At 45.3% G+C, this 20,859-nt stretch overlaps 1 protein-coding gene across 1 annotated transcript; it reads right to left on the bottom strand.

Annotated features, from left to right (window-relative positions):
- Positions 1-3,167: 3,167 nt before the first annotated feature.
- Positions 3,168-19,779, bottom strand: ACTA2 (actin alpha 2, smooth muscle). Its single transcript, XM_024563416.3, has 9 exons — positions 19,638-19,779; positions 15,762-15,916; positions 14,164-14,292; positions 11,488-11,598; positions 9,926-10,010; positions 9,366-9,527; positions 7,663-7,854; positions 6,230-6,411; positions 3,168-3,459 (listed from the first exon to the last, which is right to left on the bottom strand). Exons 2-9 carry the CDS (start codon positions 15,888-15,890, stop codon positions 3,316-3,318), a joined length of 1,134 nt encoding a protein of 377 aa, XP_024419184.1. The 5' UTR covers positions 15,891-15,916; positions 19,638-19,779; the 3' UTR covers positions 3,168-3,315.
- Positions 19,780-20,859: the final 1,080 nt, after the last annotated feature.

Genomic DNA, 20,859 nt, shown 5'->3' with positions numbered 1-20,859 from the left:
CCCCCTTTTCTCCCCATCCCTCCACCCCACCCCAGCCAAACCCACCTCCCTCCCCCGCCTCCACCCTCCCCCTTGATTTTGTCTATGTGTCCTTTATAGTGGTTCCTGAAATCCCCTCTCCCCACTGTCCCCTCCCCACTCCCTTCTGGCTATTGTTAGATTGTTCTTAACTTCAATGTCTCTGGTTATATTTTGGTTGCTTTTTTCTTTTGTTGATTATGTTCCAGTTAAAGGTGAGATCATATGGTATTCGTCCCTCACCGCCTGGCTTATTTCACTTTAATGGCTGAATAAATATTCCATTGTGTAAATGAACCACAACTCTTTAATCCACTTGTCTATTGATGGGCACTTGAGTTGCTTCCACATCTTGGCTATTGTAAATAAGGCTGCAATGAACACAGAATGTATATGTTCTTTCAAATTAGCATTTTGGGTTTCTTTGGCTATATACCCAGAAGTAGAATCTCTGGGTCATAATTGGCAAGAAATATTCAACTCTTACTCTTTAAGCCTCTGCTTATGCACCAACTCCTCAGGAAGGTTTCCCCTAATCCCCTGGTTATATAAGATCCAGTATCCCATTTATTTCCCCTTTTGTAATCCTCACAGTCTCCCCGAGCTACCATTTAATGTCCATCTTCCTCACTAGACTGTAGGTTCTAGCCAGCGAGAACCTCGCCTCCTTCTCTTTATGTGATTCACACTATCCCTCTCCTAGCTCCTCAAACATTACTTGAATTGACTTGGCTCTCTCAGGAATAAACATTATTTAAACATCTGCTTTATATACTTTGATGTGGAAGAACCATATTCCACTCTTTCCCTTTTTTTTTGTCATATCTTTTTGAATAAGCTCAGGCACAGCAATGGCTTCTGGTTGCAGGAGCCTGGGAGCTGTGTTTGCCCAGAGAACCACCTCCCCCCTTCCCCCCCCCCCCCCCCCCCCCCCGCAACACACACACAATGGGAAGTGCTTCTTCAGGCTGCTCTGTGTTGTAAACCCTCCTAAAGAGACTCACACTCAGCCTGACTGCACAAATGATGTTGCATTGACAACCGAGAATTATTCACTTAATAAACAGTAAGTCATACTTTCTCCCGTGCATCTGCTTACAACAAAAGCTGCACGATGTGCGTCAATTTTACTATAAACCCATGTCGTTGTGGGAAAATTGGTGATCACAGGAGGCGGCTAGTAGGGTCTGGTTTGCTATTGTTAGGGAAGAGAAGAGGATTCAGGAGGCAGCCAGACCTATACGCTGCTGGTTTTATCTCCCCTGGAGATTCACGTGTGGCTTGTCAATGGGACTCTGCCACTTGTCAGCTTTTCCAGTGTCTGGACACCTTGTGTCGTCAAGGGAAGGAGTTACTGACTTAGGGCTGGGAGAAGGTGTGTAGGCACTGCAGCTGGGTGCTCACAAGGAAAGAACATCAGGTTCTTGGAGACTATGCCAAGGACCCATCCCTTTACCAGAGAGCTCGCGCCCTCTAGTGGTAAATATCGAGTAAAACAGCAGGTATTCCTTCAGTAAACCCTGTACTGATGATGGAAATCGATGCTTTTTGCTTAAATTGTGAAAGTGATCTCTTGCAAGTATCTATACACTAACCCTTAAGTTTAAGTCTAGTGGGTATGAAGTTTCCTCACACAATGAGCTTACATTTGCAACTGGAAAATTTCTCTCAATCATAGCATGTTATAATGGTTCTCAATTTTTGGTGTGCAAAACAATCACCAAATAAATCTGATTAAAACTCAGGTTCTTAGCCTCAACTCCATACGTTCAGTTCAGCAGGCTTTGAACATGGCCCAGGAATCTGGACATTTAAAGTGAGCCCCTGATGAGGTTGACCTGTGTGGCCTGTTGTTTGAGAAACACTGGCCCAATGGCTGTGCACGGCATTAGGTATACTCCTTAACCACTCATAGCCTCAGCTGCTCTCTCTGTTAGCAGACAGCAAGAATACCCACTCCACAGGGCTGCTTAGGATAGGAGGAGATCCTAATCCAAAGAGCTTGGTACAGGGTCTGGTCATGACAGGTAGCCAGCACATGCCAGCTCTTCTTATTTGTAATATTAATTCTAATTTGCTCAAACTACAGGGCCAGAGAGGCCCAGGGGATGCTTGCACTATCTAGACCACATAGGCATTAATCTTAGCCCCGAGATCTCCACAGGGAGCTGCTGCCATGGACAGAGGCCCCGCTGCCCAGGGACAACCAATGGCTGCTGACCCCAACTCAGCCGTCCACACCAGCGGTGAGCTGCCAGGTGGCTAAACTGCCTGGGTAGAAAAGCGCTTTGAGACGAAGACCTGTAAGTGCGGGAAAGGTGTTTTTACACAGATTTGTGCTTTCTGGGTCAGTTGGGTGAAAGAGAAGTTGAAGCTGGCAGCTCCCCTATGTAATTAATGACATTAAGGGAACAACTTCTGTTTCTTCATCTATACTATGGGCATGACAATATTATTTACACCACATAATTCTGAAGAGCAAATGAGTGAGGTTATGTGTAAATCCCTCAGTATGATGATTGACACCAGTGATCCCTGGAAAACATTGTTATCTGTCTCGTCCCTTCTGGTGTAAATAGATCTGTAGTATCCTTTTCAGAGACAGATATTGATCAGGAGAAGGGAAACAGATGGTTCAGATGTGTAATGAGATTTTAGAACAGTGCTTCTTAATGAATTTTTTAAAAATCTGTTTCCTCTGATAAAAGTCATACCTTCTCTTAAAATATATTTATTAAGTGTAATATGTCATATATTAGAAGTCATGTATATGTGTGTGTATAATATATGTATGAATGTATGTAAACACACACACACACACACCCATTAGGTAAACTGAGGTTTTAAGAGAGCAAATATGATGACTATGCAAATTGTGAAGTCTGTGTGGATTATCCTATCGGTAGACTTTAATCTATGTTTATATTAATCTCCTGTGTATTTACAATTTTTTTCCCACCAACAGCATTTAGTCAGAACTTCTCATGTTTATGTGATTCCTCTATTCTTTGCTGAGAAACTTAGTACGTACATCCTAGTCTTGTCGTGTACTTGGCTGCACCACTAGAGGGAGCCAGGGTGTAACGGGTGAGGTCAATCTAACAGAAATACGTGACAGCTGGGTGATGATCAGACGCCAAGGCTACAGGTTAAAGATAACATATTTCAGATTTATTAAAAAACACATAGGCAACAAGTCAGAGCTTTGGCTAGGAATGATATGGAGAAGAATTGAAGGCATTATTCCACAAAACATTCACAGTTGTGTGCAAGAAATAAAGAGAGCAAGGAAGTATTTTAGAAGCATTTGCGGTGGACAATGGATGGCCCGGCCTCATCGTACTCCTGTTTGCTGATCCACATCTGCTGGAAGGTGGACAGAGAGGCCAGGATGGAGCCACCGATCCAGACAGAGTATTTGCGCTCCGGAGGGGCAATGATCTGTAGGTCAAGATGGGAAAGAAGGGCCATTAGTACACTAGGGCAGGGCCTGGGCTTCCACCAGGGTCCAGCTTTGGTGGGTCTGGCTGAGGTTTCAGGGACATGGGGAACAGTCTGGGCTGTCAGACGCCCAACCTTAACCCTAACCCAAGGGGGTGTGAATGGCATCTGGATTTGGAGATTCTTCAATGAGCACATTTGCTTTTCTGGCTTCCTTTACGCAATCTATTTCGAGGCATTCGTCACACCTCTACCACATTCAGTCTGCTGTCGTGCAAATAGACAGTTGGCCCCAAATCCTGTGAGGCCTCCACGTAAGGGCCCTGATGATGGCTTTGACTGCCGTGAGCTGTGCCTCAGAACTCAGCACGGCACTCTCTATACAGAAACAACCACCAGGCCCTTCGGTGAGACGTTGGATCATGCCAAACATACTGTACCGGGATCTCCCACCTGATTGAGCCCACGACACGTACTGTTTCACAAGGAGCGGCTCAGGGTTCCCTGTTGGGATGACCGTGTACCTGGGATAGGTCCCCGTTACAGGCACTGCCTGGCCGTACCTACAGCACAGGCCTGACATGCAAGGGTATGCTAAAACATTTTTTAAGATTTTATTTATTTATTTTTAGAGAGAGGGGAAGGGAGGGAGAAAGGGAGAGGCCCATCAATGCGTGGTTGCCTCTTACATGTCCCCTACTGGGGACCTAGCCTGAAAACCAGGCATGTGCCCTGAGTGGGAATTGAACCAGTGACCCTTCAGTACAGAGGCTGGTGATCAATCCACTGAGCCACATCAGCCAGGGCTAAAATTTCCTAAATAATTGAATGATTCAGGCACAGAGAGCAGCAAATCAGGCCAGGGTTCCTGCCTACCTGCAGTAACCCCCCCCAAATGGCCACAGTTGAGCAATCTTAAATTCCACCCCAGACTTGGATATTTGGGTAGAAATGAATATGGACATTTCAGCCAAACAGATAATTTGTTTCTGAAACCATAATAAAAAGATTTAATTTCTTTTTATCCTCCAAGCTTTGGTTGAACATTTACTTTTTATTTATTTTTAGAGAGAGGGGAAAGGAAGGAGAAAGAGAGGGAGAAACATTGATGTGTGGTTGTCTCACATGTGCCCCCTACTATGGACCTGGCCCACAACCCCAGCATATGCCCTGACTGGGAATTGAACGGGCGACCCTTTGGTTCACAGGCTGGCACTCAATCCACTGAGCCACACCAGCCAGGGCTGAACATTTATTTTTAATACAAGGAGTTAGTGTTTACTGAGCAATTATTATGTACCAGACACTATATTAAGCATTTGTCTTAACATGTATTATCTCATTTAATTTTCATAACCACTTCTAAGAGTAAGTATTAAATTACCCCCAGAGTGCAGAGGAGGAAAAAGAGACTGAGAGAGGTTTAAGTAATTGGCTTAGCTCTTACTGGTTGTGTGCGTGTTAAACCCAGTATTCAAACCCAGACCTCTCCCAGGTGTTTTCTGGTTTTGTTATGTTGTAGAAGTAACCTTTTGGGGGGATAATTTTATATTTACAGAAAAGTCGTAAAAAGTGTGCACAGAGTTCCTGTAAGCCCCTCATCCAGTTTCAGTTTCCCTTAATGTTAGGACCTTGCTGTCCTAGGTTTTTAACAGTTTTCTCTTACCACACTGGAGCCCAAAGTTCCACATTCATTTCTATTCAGAAGCCAAGTTTGGAGAACTAGAGCTCTCAACTTGAGCCAGCCACAGTCTCTCTCTGTAATATACTTCCAATCTAGGTTGACTCTGTCAGCGAGCCCGGCAGCTGGCTTCATCCTCCTCCATCCATGTGGGAGGGAGAGGGGGTCAGAATAGATCAGATGGGCACCCAAGGAGGCACCAGTTCTGAGAAAATAGTCCCTTCTCTCACCTTGAAGGCTTGCAAAGCTGATACTGCAGAGAGATTATGTGCTTCAGTCTAGGACTCTTTTATGTGACCTGCATAGCCTTTCCAGAGAGAGAGAGAGAGAGAGAGAGAGAGAGGAAGTGCAAGTAGCGGAACTTGTTAAAATACTTCTTATGTGTGTGCACTGCCCCTGGGCTGCCCCTTCACAGAGCTGTAACAGCTTCTGTGAAATCACCAGTCACATGCAAGGTGGCTTCCAAAGAATGACCTGTTTAATCTCTGGGCTCGCTTAACTGGAACTCAAAACTCACACAATACAGGGATCCTGGGTGGCTCTGGAGTCATCCTGAGTCATCCTGTGCTTTTGAACCCTTGTATCAAAAGGTGTGCAGAGAGATAAAGATCAAACTCTCCCTCCTGGCCGCTGAGATGCGACCGTGTTCTATAGTGGGAGGAGGGTGCACGCCATTGAGTCTGCAGGGCGCAAACCTCGCCAGAAACATACCCAGCTCCTCTGCAATTTTTAGAAAACGCTCTGCACACGAGACACACTATTTTCTGATGCGGAAACACAACAAACTATGTATTTTAAAGAGACTGGGCACATGAGCAGCTCTGTCGACCTCTAGTGCAGCTGCTAACAGTAGCTAATAGACAAGGATGATTATAAATTAAATTTTGTACAAGATAATTCGACTTCTTTTATGAACTGGATTGACTTATATCCCCTAAGGTATGAAACGTATGGTTCTGGACCCACCGCCTAGCCCTAAAACCTGTGAGCACATGTAGCCAAGATATGGCCACTGAAGAGTCCTTCACGTCTGGTGACAGGGTTGGCATCACCAGCAGCATAGCCAGGGGGTCTGTCACTGAACTGTACCTTGATCTTCATGGTGCTGGGAGCTAGGGCCGTGATCTCCTTCTGCATGCGGTCAGCAATGCCGGGGTACATGGTGGTGCCTCCGGAGAGGACGTTGTTGGCATAGAGGTCCTTCCTAATGTCAATATCACACTTCATGATGCTGTTGTAGGTGGTTTCATGGATGCCAGCAGACTCCATCCCTGGAAAAGAGACACAGGCCATGGTCCTTGGTTGGAGGGTAAAACCCCCATCAGACGTGGAAGATCTCACACCGAATGAAAGAAAGCAGGCAGAATGATCGAGGGACCACCCATCTCAGAGACCAAAAGGTCCTTGCGATGCTCGATGTCCTCCTACCTCTTGTCCAGTGCGGAAGCCCTGCTGCAGCACCTCTGGGAGGATGGGCGCTACAGCATCATGCCCCTGTTTTTAATAGACTCACTGCTGTCTATGGTTTACATCAGGGCAAAGTCTCGAGCCTCCCTGTGGAAGGTTCCACACTGAGCCAGTGGCGCAGCCATTGCTCAGAAGTCCCCCAAGTCTCTTTTTGGCTGCCACCTGGTTGTCACCCCTCAAAGCAAAATGGTGCTGAATCATCAGAAAAGTCCTTCATCCTATTTGGACAAAGACTCATTTTTCTTCAGTCTGGATAATATTCTTTTTAATCTGAACTTTTTGTTAACTCCTGATGTGTGTCTTTTGAAAAGAACCTCTAGGTGTCCCTTCCTCTTTTGCTGTGCTGTGATAAATAATAATACAAATAGTAATAGCAATAGTAGTAATAATAATACCTAACTATTCATGCCTGGCAGTGGCTAGCAATTATCACATGCTTGTTTTGGCCAGCCACTGGGCGAAGTGCTCCGCACACAGCTCAGGTAATGCTCACAGCCACCTCCGTCCGCCTTCGGCCCTGTTACAGCCCCTCCTTACAGATGAGGGCACAGGGGCTTAGCGGAGTTCTGTGACTTTCCCGAGAACCTGCAAGTGGGGCCAGCACTCAAACCCAGGCTCACCACTCCCAGAGCCTGCCCTCTGTAAACAGCGATGCTCACCTTTCTCTCAAGGTCAATGTTAATTTAAGAAGAGGCTCTTCTATTTTCCTCTCCCTCTACCCTTTCCAAACTCTCAGCATTCAGCACACCCTTCCCATCCATTCGGTGGCTTCACTGTGTCCTAAGCACAAATAATACTTACTTTCACCCTATGTACTGTACACTGAGAATGCTTCTGGCTTAACTACAACATAGTGTTTTCTTGGAAAGAAAACTCCTTTCCTGGCCTTAAGTCTTCTCACGTGAAAAACGTGACACTTTTAGCCTTGCCCTGGTTTAGAAACGGGTTGGTCTTGTGGCCCCAGCACATGCAGAAGAGCACTGATGGCCAAAGGCTGGCTGCGTAGGGGAGGGGAGGGTGGTCTCCCCTTCCCAGGACGGGGCGCTGTTGCCTACCGATGAAGGAGGGCTGGAACAGGGTCTCCGGGCAGCGGAAGCGCTCATTCCCAATGGTGATCACTTGCCCGTCAGGCAGCTCGTAGCTCTTCTCAAGGGAGGAGGAGGACGCGGCCGTGGCCATCTCGTTTTCAAAGTCCAGAGCTACATAGCACAGTTTCTCCTTGATGTCTCGGACAATCTCACGCTCAGCTGTTGAGATACAAACATTAGGGTTTGCACAGGTGGTAAAAACCCTCCTCTCCTACCTGTCTCTCCCACAACACTGGTTCCTTCACAACAGTGTATAAGTTCGATATTCTGCAACCCCAAATCCGTGATGGTAATTAAATTATAGGTCCACCAGGGAACCACTTCTGTCCCTAGCAGAGCGCCTTATGCAGGGTAGACTCTTAGTAAACAATGTCCGGCAAATGCATGACGGGAATGAAATGAGCTGGCTAGAGAGAGGCGCAGAGAAGGAAATCTTTTTGTATATTGTGTTTTTGCAAGGTTAACCGATCACTCTCTGTGATAATTTTTGTATAACAGTTGTTTGTACTGGATTTTTTGGTTGACCCGGAAGTTATGCTGAAGCAGCCCCTTTGGGGCTCCCACGGCTTTCAAAAAAGCTCTGGCGACCGATGTCACCTGGTCCAAGTAGATTCCAGTTCGAACCCTTGGCGTATTCATCACGTTCTAGAGAGGGGCAGGCCCTGGCCAAGGACCAGAGCTGTCCAGGAGTCTGCAGTGGTGCATATAGAAGGAGGTAGGGAAGAGTGGACAGGTGATACCTTTCACACTCCTGCACTCTGAAGTTCTCAGCTATTGGTTCCATCTGGGAACCTTTTAGAGGTATCTTGGGGGTTCTTTGTAGGGAGCAAAGTCAGGAACAAAACTAATTTAACTCTCTACTCCTAAAGGACACTTCCACATCTTCAGGGCTCTAACTTGGAGTCCAGAATAAGCCACAGGCGTGTCCAGAAACATAAACATTTAGACAATACCGAACTGGTGAGGCGAGGGCAGGAGGCTAGGGCCAAGGGCACTGAGGAGGTCCCGATGTCTCTACAACATCTGCCTCTGCCTCTCGTGGGTGGACACCAGGCAGCACCGGCTCAGAATCCAAAGACAAACGTATGACTGCCTGCTGGGTTGGCGTTAACACTAGCTAAGAACTGCTTTCTCGTGCTTACTCTGTGCTGAGTACTCCACGCGCATTATCTCACCTAATACTCATGACAGTCATGCCAGAGATGGCCCACAATCACCTCCATTTATAGATGAAGAGCCTGTGGCTTAGTGAGGCTGTGAAACTTGTTCAAGATCACACAGCGAGTGAGTGACAGAACTGGTCCCAGACCCTGGCTGGGTGTTTCCAAACACTGCCAATCACCGTGGCCTACTGTGTCTGGTCCCTGCACTTTCTCTTTTCTGTTTGTGAGTGGAGGGGATTTAAAAATGTTCAGAAAATACAACTCTGACTACTTCATCATACTAGATGGTTATTACTACTCTTGTCAAGGAAACAGTATAATCATTTTGCAGTTTCACCCAGTTTGAAAAAAAAAAAAGCCACAATTGGCTCTGGGCAGTGCAGTCAGGCTGTGCCACCGGCAGGGCTGCCTCCCACCACCGCCCCAGCTAGTCACTGTGATCCTCTACATGACGAGGAAGAGCACACTGCCCCTCCTCCCTCCTCCTCTTATTCCCACCGGCCTCACCTGTGGTCACGAAGGAGTAGCCACGCTCTGTCAGGATCTTCATGAGGTAGTCGGTGAGGTCTCGGCCAGCCAGGTCCAGACGCATGATGGCGTGGGGCAGGGCGTAGCCCTCATAGATGGGCACGTTGTGGGTGACACCATCGCCAGAGTCCAGCACAATGCCTGGGGGGTATTGGGCACAATAAAAGTCACCACAGCAGCTGGCGGGTGGCCACTTGCTGGCCTAGTAGAGGGGGAACTTCTAAGCCTCTTATTTGAAAGAAAGAAAGGAAAGCATTTGGTAGGACAGGAAAGGAGGAGAAGACTTGGGGAAGAGAAAGAGCAGGAAGAGAGAAACTATAGACGTGCTGCTGGAAATACGAGCTCAAGGGCTCATTTTTGTAGATGACGGGAAGACCTGTGAGGGCTGGGATTAGCCCTGCCAGTTCTGAGTAACCCTCAGTCACCTCAACCCATGCATTTATAACCATCCAGTCCTGGAACTGATGGTGTCTTCAGTGGTCCCACTGATGGTGTCTTCCAGTGGTCAATGGATGGTCCCATTCTTCCCAGGCACCTACCAGTAGTACGTCCAGAGGCGTAGAGGGACAGCACCGCCTGAATTGCCACATACATGGCTGGGACGTTGAAAGTCTCAAACATAATCTGCAAAGCCATCCAAAGAACTAAGTTAGTGATGCTGCTGGTTTTACCAAGAATGTTCAAGAAAGTGCCTTCGTGGTGATGAAGTAGATCTTGATTTCTCTGGTATAAGGAAAGAGGCCTTTTAAACCTGAAGCTCAGACTGGTTGTGACCAGCCTAGTTCTGTGGTTTGTCTGAGGTTTCACTTAATCAGTTCTACTTTTTCATGTAGGGGCTGCTGGGTCACTGCCAGCCCTACAATCAGAGGCCACTCTGGTTGCAAGGGAAGGAGCCCCATTTCCTGGCAGATGTGAATTGTCAGTAACAGAGGACTACATGGGAGTGCCAACACCCCGCTCATGCAGTCCAGGGACAAGATTGGAACCAGAGTACCTCCAAGTCACTCATCACGAGTTTGTGCACACCGAGATACCTGGCCTCCATTTCTCCATCTGCGAAACCCTCCCAGCCCCACCTGTTCACTAGGATGTCTGACATTTGCTCGAGAGCCATAATTCTCAACTTGTTTTCTGCCTTCACACCACTCACAGGAACAGCAATGCCCATCAGAAACAGCATCTCTCTACGTGGAGCGATTCACCAGCACGCAGATGTTTCTCTGCAGAGAACAACGGCTGGTGTGTTGCTGTCAGCACCAGGAGCTCCTCCCAGAAAAAGGCCTTGCAGTCTTTAGGGTCCATTCCAGGCTCTGCCATTTCTAGCTGTGGGACCTTAGGGTATTCACCTAATGTATTTGAGCCTCGATGTCTTCATTTACATAATTTGGTAATAATAGCTCCTGCTTCACACATTGTTAACATTTAAAGAGACAATGCATGTAAAATACTTAGCCCAGTGCTTAACCACAAATGAGCATGAAATTGACGTTAGATGTTTTTATTGCAAAGCTCCTCCAAACCGGAAACTTTGTCTGGCTAGTGGAACGAATGGTTTCTGCTGTAAAGTCTTTGGGCTTCAGACAAGTCACAATATAGACAATAATAACTGTTACTTGTTGAGTGTTTAGTACACCAAACACCAATGTTTACATTTAACATTTGGCCTCACTAACCTTCACATCAACCCTTTGAAAAATAATAGTACTAACTTTCCCAGCTTTTAAAGGAGGAAACTGAGGCTCTGAGAAATTAAGTGGATTGCTTAGTCACACGGCTGATAAACGACAGATCCAGTTTCCATACCTTGCATTCCAGAACCAAAATTCCCCACTTTGTGTCCTCCTACATTTTCAAGTGACTTCTCCTTAGACGTTTTTAACCTGAACATGTCGCTTTTTAAATTAAATCTTTTAAATGTCCTACGGCTCTCGGAGGCCAAAGGGGTGTCGTTTCTGCAGTAAGAATGTGAGCACCATTAGGATGGTCCTGTCCTTTGGGGTCCCTGAATGCATGGGAAGTTGTCAGTCTCTGCTGCCCTATCAGTGTCTTCCACACGGACTTCCCCAAACCCAGGGGGCCGGCTCCTGGGGTGGGCATTTACCTGGGTCATTTTCTCGCGGTTGGCCTTGGGGTTCAGGGGTGCCTCGGTGAGCAGGGTTGGATGCTCTTCAGGGGCAACACGAAGCTCATTGTAGAAGGAATGGTGCCAGATCTAGGGGTGAAACAGGGAGAAGCACAATGAGGGGATGCTGTGGGGGTACTGCAGACTCCAAAAAGGGACCAGAATGAGTTAATGAAACCAGGACCAAGTAATCATTGTGTGTCTACAGTTCTTCCAAGGCAGAGACTGAAGCTCCAAACTCTGAGGATTTGTGGCTCTAGATGAATGAACAGAAACCCAAACCCAGGTCTGTGAGGCAGGATGGAGTAGTGGTTAAGGGCGCAGGCTTTGGCATCAAATCTGAGTTTAAATCCCCGCTCAATCCCGTGTTGATTGTCTGAGCTTAGGCAAATTTTAACCCCTTTCAGCTCCAATCTCACCATGGTTAATGTAAAAATCATTAGCACGTCTTTGTGAGAATTAAATAATGAAGCCCCAGAGTTACTATTTCACCTAGTGTCTGGCCCAGAGTAAATGCTATTATTATTCAACTGTATCTTCTTTACCCCCTACTTCCTCTATTTTAGTTAATGTTCACAGGGAAGTGATTTAGTTTAGTCAAGTAAAAGGACAAATGAACGAAAACATAAATGGATGGATGAAGCTGACCTGAAGACCTAGTTGCCATCTTTTAATACTGTAGGGAAATTTCCCTCTGCGGTGTATGCTAAGAGGAGACAGGTCACCCTGCTTCCAGTCTCCACCCCCTGCACTCCCTGCACCCCTTTTGCTCTGCAGGCCTGGGAGGAGCCTGCCTCCATTGGGACACTCTGGGTATTGCATTCATGGGCACGTTTGGCCTTTGGGTGTTTTCAAAGCCAGTGCCTATTTATAGTGCATTTCTGTGAATGTACTTTGGACATAAGTGTGCTTTTGCTTTCTCTTTAAGCCCTGCATGCTATAAAGAACAAACCACTGCACAAAAGGGATAAATTGATTATTTTTTAAAGCATGAAAATTCTCCTCTAGCATCAGGAATAAGATTTATCTAGAATTAAGACAAAACAAGAACTGCGGCAAAAGATTATAAATTAACAAAAGCAAGATCAACTTTATACACTCTTTGTCTTGCTCCAGTTTCTTCGGTTTTGAATTTGTGGTTTCTGGGAAGGACGTGAAAGACTTCTGAGAGTTCTCTGATGGACTGAAAGTGCCAGAGTATTCAAGAAATCCTGCCATTCACATTGCTGAAGTTACTCTAAAATATCATTTGAAAAACAACCAATTCTCCCCAGCCACTTTGAATTTGAATATTAGAAATTATGAAATGCTTTATTCATTCTAAAGAACTTTCTCCAGGAGTACATATTCTGTCTTTTAAAAACCCTCAGATACAAGGATACAAGGATACGCTTATTGTTTTAGAGGGAGAAGAAGGCAGAGAGAGAGAGAGACATCGATATGAGAGAGAAACATCAGTCAGTTGCCTCCTGTACGCGCCTTGCCCCAGGATTGAACCTGAAACCTAGGTATGCACCCTGACAGGGAATTGAACCTGCAACATTTTGGTCAATGGGACGACGCTACCACCAACTGAGCAATATGGCCAGGGGTGGGGGTGGGGTGGGGGTGGTAGACATTCTGAAATGCTGGCAGCTCTATGGAGAAAATCTGAAAAAATGTTTGCTCACTGTTATTAATATCCTCTCCTTGGTGCAAACCACAGTGTTAACCAAATCCAGTCTCTTAGAGCAAGCAAAACTAACGAAATGCAATTTTTGAGGAGAAGCCAAGGTTCCGACATTATTATTGATAAATTCTAGCAACACTACTTCTCTTTTAAACTGGTAAGTGTGTGGGTGTGCACAGAGCTGATAAATAAAAATCCAGATGTTGTGGTTCTAATATATTTTGCTTCATTTAAAACATTTTATGTCACTTTCTCATTATTTCTTCTGTTTTTTCTCTGATCACTTGTGTTTCTACGATGCCTAATAAAACCTCAAAATCCTAGGATTTGACTCATCTCCTCATTAGGTCTTTTACATGAGCCTGGGAGATAAAGACTTGACTTAAATGCAACACAAATAAACACTTTTTAAAATATAACTATTTAAAAACGTTGTCAGTTGTTGTGCCCCAACACGTTGAGGGACAACCAGGAAGGTGCTGAGTCCACAATGTCACAGCCCCCTTTTCTGTAGTGAAGTTAAAACACTTTTAAAAATACTCAGGGTGAGTTAATGAAAAGCTTTCACGAATGAGTGGGGGAGGCTACTCCCAGCCCTTCATCTGCTCTGTGGCTGCAGAGCACTGGGAGCCACATAGCCTCTGAGGAAAGAAGGACCATCCTCTTGGATGCCGCTCCGCCCTCTATTGCCCAGTTGCATGGGTCCTAGGAGGTAACCCACGCAACTGGGCAATAGCCTATTAGTTCCCACTGCTGGCAAAGAACAACTGTTCTCCCCATGGAACTGCCTTCCTCGAATTAGTTTATAAACTCTGTCAGGCAAGGAATTTTTTTTAAAGAAATGCTTATTTTTTCCAGTCAGTGATCATCTAGAAAAAACACGAACAAGTAAAAGCACAGTTGGGCCTGGGTAGCATGACGCTTTGAATCAGGGCCCGCAGGCACTACGCAGCCTGAAGGCTCAGCCCGCAGGGAAGCTCTAGTACCTTTTCCATGTCGTCCCAGTTGGTGATGATGCCGTGCTCTATCGGATACTTCAAGGTCAGGATGCCTCTTTTGCTCTGTGCTTCATCACCCACGTAGCTGTCTTTTTGTCCCATTCCCACCATCACTCCCTAGTAAGATTCAATGCATTAAAGTCAGCCTTTCCCAGAACTGATGAATCGATGACAGTCACAAAGGGTTAAATTACTGCGAGATAAAGTTCCTCTTTTGGTACCAACAACAATATGCTAAGTCTTATGATCATTATGTGCTTTTTTTTCAAAGTTTTTTTATTGTTCAATTACAGTTGCCCCATTTTTCTCCCATTACTCTCCTCTGCCCTACCCACCCCTCACCTCCCACAGTCAGTCTTCCCCCCGCCCTGCTGTCTTCATCCACAGGTGCTTTATACATGTTCCTTGACCCTTCCCCTTCTTTCCTCATTATTCCCATTCCCCTTCCCCTTGGGGATCACTATGTTCTTCAGCAACATCCCTCAGCTGATTGGCAATAGATCTGAATCGGCCTCCAGATGACAGAGGACCCCATGGGTGATGCGACTTCACGTGTGTGCTGTGCCTTCTGCGTTCCTTGTTGAGCTCTGGCAGAGATTGTACTTGTCTGGTTTGCCACTGTAACCTATTGCCTGGCATGTATTTGTTATGCAATAATGACTTGTTTAATGAATCTATGAAATTTTACATATAAGTGGCACTTTGCCTCTTATAAGGTGGCAACTTTTAAAGTTGTCACCTACTCAAGAGTGTATGATTATTATTTTTAACCATTATGAGCAAAAAGCATTATATCTACAAGTGACCATTCAGTGCTTGATTTCTGGCGGATAAATTCTTACTGATCGACATTAAGACATCTGTCAGATGTATTGTTTTTAATCATTAAAGTGACGCTTAAAAAAAGAAGTTAAGAAAGAATTCTCCTCCTTACTGGAATTTTAAATTGCCCTAGACTGCTCTAGAATGGCAAAACAGTCACGGCTACTACAGATCCATAAAATACCTCTACAGCACGTTCAGCAAAGAAACAGAGTTCGTTCACTGAGCGAGGCTTCTATTACTTGTTGCTGTGAATATACACCTCACCGAGAGCCATAAATATCAGTCAGGGAGGCTCAATGTGCAAAATGCATTTTTGCTGTGAAGGAGAATTTCTGAGATGAAATTCTCTGTTTTTACTATGTGGCTGCCACCAACATTTTGTTTATATAACATTATGTAAAAAATGACCATGTGGCTGTGCAGATATATTTCATTGGCAGCTAACTGTAAAATTACAGTTGGTAAAACTTACGTTCATCTAACATCAAGCTCTTTGAGAATGAATGAACTGAGCTTTTAGTGCAGTTTCTCTCTGTAGAGTAGGTTTGTATCTGATAGACACTGACCAGATAAGTTATGTCGTGTATAAAACTGGCACTTATTCCTTGACATTAATCATCCCAGGTATATTTTTAGCAAGCTTACATAATTTGGATGCAGCAAGCAATAGGCAATCTGTGCGTACCCGCTGACGTGCAGACGTAGAGGGACCTGGAGGGACCTAATCGGTAGCGCTGTTTCTCAAACAGAATTGTGCTCACCTGATGTCTGGGACGTCCCACAATGGATGGGAAAACTGCCCTGGGGGCATCGTCCCCAGCAAAGCCGGCCTTACAGAGCCCAGAGCCATTGTCACACACCAGGGCGGTGCTGTCTTCTTCTTCACACATCTTGGCTGAAGCTAGGTCACCAGGTCCTGCAGGGAACGGGGGAAGTTGCCCCAGCTGTAATCCAGCAGCTGTGACACTTACCTGACCACTTCCACCTGCCAGGCTGGGTCTGGGCCGCCCCTCTATACTCCTAGAGCACTCCCGGCTGACCTTTATCTAACACAGCATTTATCTCAAAGTACTTTAATTACATTTCTGTCTTTTTGTAAGTCAAAAGTCAGATTTTCACGTTCATGCACGTGGTTGACATGTCTCACACGCTCGTAAACATTGACTAAATGAGCACATGAATGAACAGCTAGAAAGCACAGGTGGCAATATCAGACTGTGACACCCGATCCTCACAGGGACAAGTCACTTGTCAGATGTTAAAGAAGTATTTGAAATTTGCTGTCAGTATTCACCCAAATTCACATTTTTAAGATATAACTTAGACATTTTTTTAAGTGTAGACTTTGAAGGACGGGCAAGCACGTAAAAACCTGGAAATGTTGAAAGGCTGAAATGTTTAATGTAAAATGTTTAAAAGAAAAATCTCTTTTGAATCCTGACAACTTTTATTTTACCCTTGGAAAAACATTAGAACCAGTAAAAAACTATCTAATAAGATAGGTGCTTTAAATTTCAGGGGCCGAAGTTATTTTCCATTAATAAAAATCATAGCTAACTTAAAAGTCCAACAAGTGTGGGGGAATCCAGTAAATTACACATCATGCAGTAGAATACTACACATCATTAAGAGGGATCAATAAACGGATAAGCACAGTTATATTCTATTGCAAGAGTAATAGGTTAGAGAAAGTAACATTGTAAGAACCCATTGAAATATATTTTTATACATTACAAAAAGATTAATCATATTCACCAAGATACTGAGGGGGGTTATTTTGAAGTGGTGGGTTTTATAGGTGTTTTTAATTATCTTCCCTGGGGTCTGTATATTATCTAAATTGAACATGTATTTTAAGTAATAAAATAACGTTTTAAATATCCTACTCTCAAGCTTGGATGCTACAACAAAATCAGAAAGGCGAGGGCAAAAATAACAACTCACCGATCTGGGATATTGAAGGCCTATTAAGAACATCTTTACCAATGCCCTTATTTTTACAGATGAGAAAACCCAGGGGAAGTGACTTGCTCAAAAGCAAACGGCATGAGAGGCAGAGTCGCACCAAGGCCACCACTACCTCTTGGCTTTCAATCCAGATTCCTTCCCATTTTTTCCAAGCGGAATGAGGTGGGAACATCTGTAAAGACCGGGGCCCCAAGAATTCTCTGCCTGACTTTGAGGTTTTAGGATTTTAAGGTGAGGAAAATTCTTCTCAGTTGGTGAACTCATTGCACACCTAGACCTACATATAAAAGGCGACTCTTCTAAGGAAATTTCTGGGAAGTAAGAAGAAAAAGACTAAAAGCATGAAATCAATGCTGCCTAGAACTTCTAAATGCCTAGAACTTCTGCAGGAAGGCTGCATGTCACATGACCCTTTGCAAAGGACAGGAACCTCAGCTGAGATGTTACATGTTAAAATGCAGGGCTCATGCTATCATCCCCAGCCGACAAGCAAGGAAACCAATAGCCAAGGAGTTAAGGTGACGTGTCCAAGATCCCCAAACAGGTGCAGTTAGGGCGGTGGAGACCCCGGAGCACGATGGTGACCAGCTTGGACCCTGAAGTCAGACTGCCTGCCTTTGGATCCAGATTTCACCACTTAGAAGCTGTGTGGCTTAGTAAACTGTTTAACATCTCTAAATAACAGGGTTTTTTTAAAAATCTATAAAACAGCCAGCCGTAACATCAGTATACACCACATAGTGTTCTGATGAGGACTAGATATTTTAAAAGCATTTAAAATAACTTATGGTGTCTTATACATTATGAGTTCTCAATAAATATTTGTTTTCCTTTTTTAAAATTAAAAAATTATTTTAAAATATTTGTTTTTAAATGATTAATATAAATATCATTACATGATTATGATTATTATTCAGATCTTTTTATTGCTAGTCTTTGCTTTCTTTCCACACTGCCTCCAGGCTTAGGATGGAAACCCTCCTCTTGTGGATTCCACTTGTAGGAATGGAAACTGGGCCTGGTGAAAGGATTGCCTTTCTTTTCTCACCCTTCCCTTCCCTCTCCAGACACTGCGTTCACGTGATTTGGCGTATTTCCTAGCAAATTAAGAAGCTGGGAGAGAGGTGAGGAAAGAATGCAAGGGAGACAAAGCCGAGAAGCAGTTAGGGGTCCAAGGCATTTGTCAGAGGCGTCAGCCCCCGGGCCACAGGCATCAGCCCCTGGCTCACAGGCTGTGTTTGGCTGTGCTAAGCAGACTTTCCAAACCAAAAGTAAGAGCTGAAAGCAGGATGAAATACTTCAATAGGATACTTTAAAAATACGACAGGATGCTCAGTGTGAATACACGTTCTTAACAACCCTTTTGTTTGGGCGGAGAGGATTGGGGGCAGTGTTTGAACGTACTGCAGGAGTAGGCTGACCCTCAGCATCCGCTAGCATGCAGAAAAAGCTCAAAATTCACTAAATGTTCTTTTAATTAGTAAACAATGTCCCGGAAGTATTTTATCATCTCTAAAAGGAGCACTGTCATTACAGAAGAGGTCTGGGTGTCCCCGGAAAGGAGTTGCCTCCGTGGTTTACAGCTCTTATCTAACCTGCCCGAGCAAAATGGTTTGGAGTGCAGCATTTCCTAATTAGGTAAAACACACTCGAATGTCTGCTTTTGGAACTGCACCCGGGTCAGAGGGTTTGCTCCAAGCGGGTGCATCTCGTGCCAAAAATGAGTAGCTAGTGGGAGGGGAGGGGGGAAAAGAATGTTGCAGTTCCCAGCTCATGGGTCTTGAAAAGCGAACCATATTTAGTCATGAGTCACAAAATGGAAGGAAAAATCTCAGCATGAAACTCCCAGTTCTGGCCAAGCTGCCAAGCCTTCGTTTACAGCGAAGTTCAGCCTGGGGTGGCAGGGCTGGCTCCACCTTCCCTCCGGCCTCAGGAGGCTGACAGAAATGCAAACCAGTCATCCAGAAGGCTGAGACAAGAACAGCTGTCAGACGCTCGCCCTGCTCCCTCCCTCTGATTTGCAGAAAAAGATTCAGTTGGTTTCCTGCTGCGCTCTGCTGCAAACGACCCAGCTACTGTGATGCACATCCTAAACCCTAAGCTCACAGTTGCACACAAGAGACATAACTTTACCACAGAAGACACTACCAATTAGAGCCAGAGAAACTCAGAAGCAAATGCAAACAGCCAATGCCAAAGACTAAGCAACTAAAGTCTCCTTCCGGACACTTTTGCTGCACTAAAAATCTGGTCCAATGAAGACTCCCTTCACCAAATCTGAACCACAAACACTGGAGTTTCCAGTGCCCAACTATAAATACATGTGTAACTTACGCAAATTATAAAAATGCAAGCAGCGAGATTGCATCCCTGAAGTATGTAGCAAGATCTGGGCTTTTGGTTTTAGTATAAATAGATCTTGCAGGTGACACAGATTTCATTTCATCTTCCTCTCCCTCTCTTCCTTCTCACCAAGCTGCTTCTTAGCCTTCTTTTTAATGTCAGGTAATTAGAGCTAAAAGCTACAATCATTTTAGTAGTACAATCTTCATTCACACATTCCAGAGGGCATGAGCCCCGCCAAATCCCTTTGGATGAGGTCTGGTGATCCTGGGTACCAGGAGAGCTGCTGGGGTCTGTAAGTCACATCCCTGGGCTGTGCCACTTACCCTGACAGTGCTGGCTGGGCTTCCCGGCTCTGGGTGATGTTCCGGGAGGCTGAACGCCAAAGGGTTATATAGTCCCTTGGCCTGCTCTCCTCCCACTTGCTTCCCAAACAAGGAACAAAGACAGACTTGAGCCCGTTGTTCAGTCTAACACAGCCATATAGGGACCTCAGCACAAAACTCTCTAATCTGGGTGGCCAGAGGCCTGGGTCTCATCCACTACATTCCACTGACCTGCTCGTGAAATGGGAGGCAGCTCAGCTGCCTGTGGGAGATAAACACCCCAAGCCTTCAGAGCAACTGCTGAGCCTTCCAGAGGCCCTGGGCTGGTGTGAGGGGCAGGCAGATGCGGGCACGGGTTACTGCACATTCCTCAGGGGTGCCAGCCTGCTGTCCCCCTGGCGTTTTCTAATGATCCGAGAACAGAAAGACGTGGCCTTTTAAGAACTCTCCAACAAAGGTGGCCAGCAGTAAAGAAGGATATTGCTTCCATTGTTCATAAATAGATCGAGGGAGTGGTGATTTTATGGTAGGCAATGCTGTGTTTGTAAATCAAGCCCGTGACCCGTGTTAAGGGGATAGGAATTGAAGTGGAGACAGGGCTGAAGGGCCATGTTTCACAGAGGGACTTGGCAGCCTGCATTCCCATAATTACTTTAATCCTTTGCTACATTAGATATGTCTGCTAATTTGAGCAACTTAGCAGCATGATTAGGGGATATCCTTTGAGTTGAATGTCCATGCAGGATCCTGTCACAGAAGCAGTTTGAGAGAACAAAGAGCATGCTTAAGGGAAATCTCTCTGATCCTCCTCTCTCCCTGCTGACCCCTCTGACAGGTGACAGAGAGACCAGGTGACCCAGGGCTTTCTCAAAGACACGTACTGAACGAACGTAAATCTGCCCTTAAGCTCTCAGTCCCAAATGTCAACAGCCAGCTCCAATAGTTTTACACGGGTCTGCTTTCCTCCTCCCAGCTAAAGTTCTAACTCAGTTTATGATAAAAATACTTTTGATGCATACCCTGAGTATTTCAAGACTGCTGACGTCTGACATGTGACAAAGAAAATCCCAGACCGAATGGCTTTATCTTACAGCTGCGGCCATGGATTCATTCACTCACGCTACTGTGTCTGACCTGTCTGGTGTATGGTACACACCCCCAACACGCACATATATTTCTCTTTAAGAAATTTCTCTGTAAGAAATTGGTTACTTACAATTTT

This window comes from Desmodus rotundus, chromosome 4 (assembly GCF_022682495.2).
Source record: "Desmodus rotundus isolate HL8 chromosome 4, HLdesRot8A.1, whole genome shotgun sequence".
Classification (NCBI taxonomy): Eukaryota; Metazoa; Chordata; class Mammalia; order Chiroptera; family Phyllostomidae; genus Desmodus; species Desmodus rotundus.
Note: the sequence above shows the minus strand (reverse complement) of the source record. Positions and strands in the feature narration are given on the sequence as shown.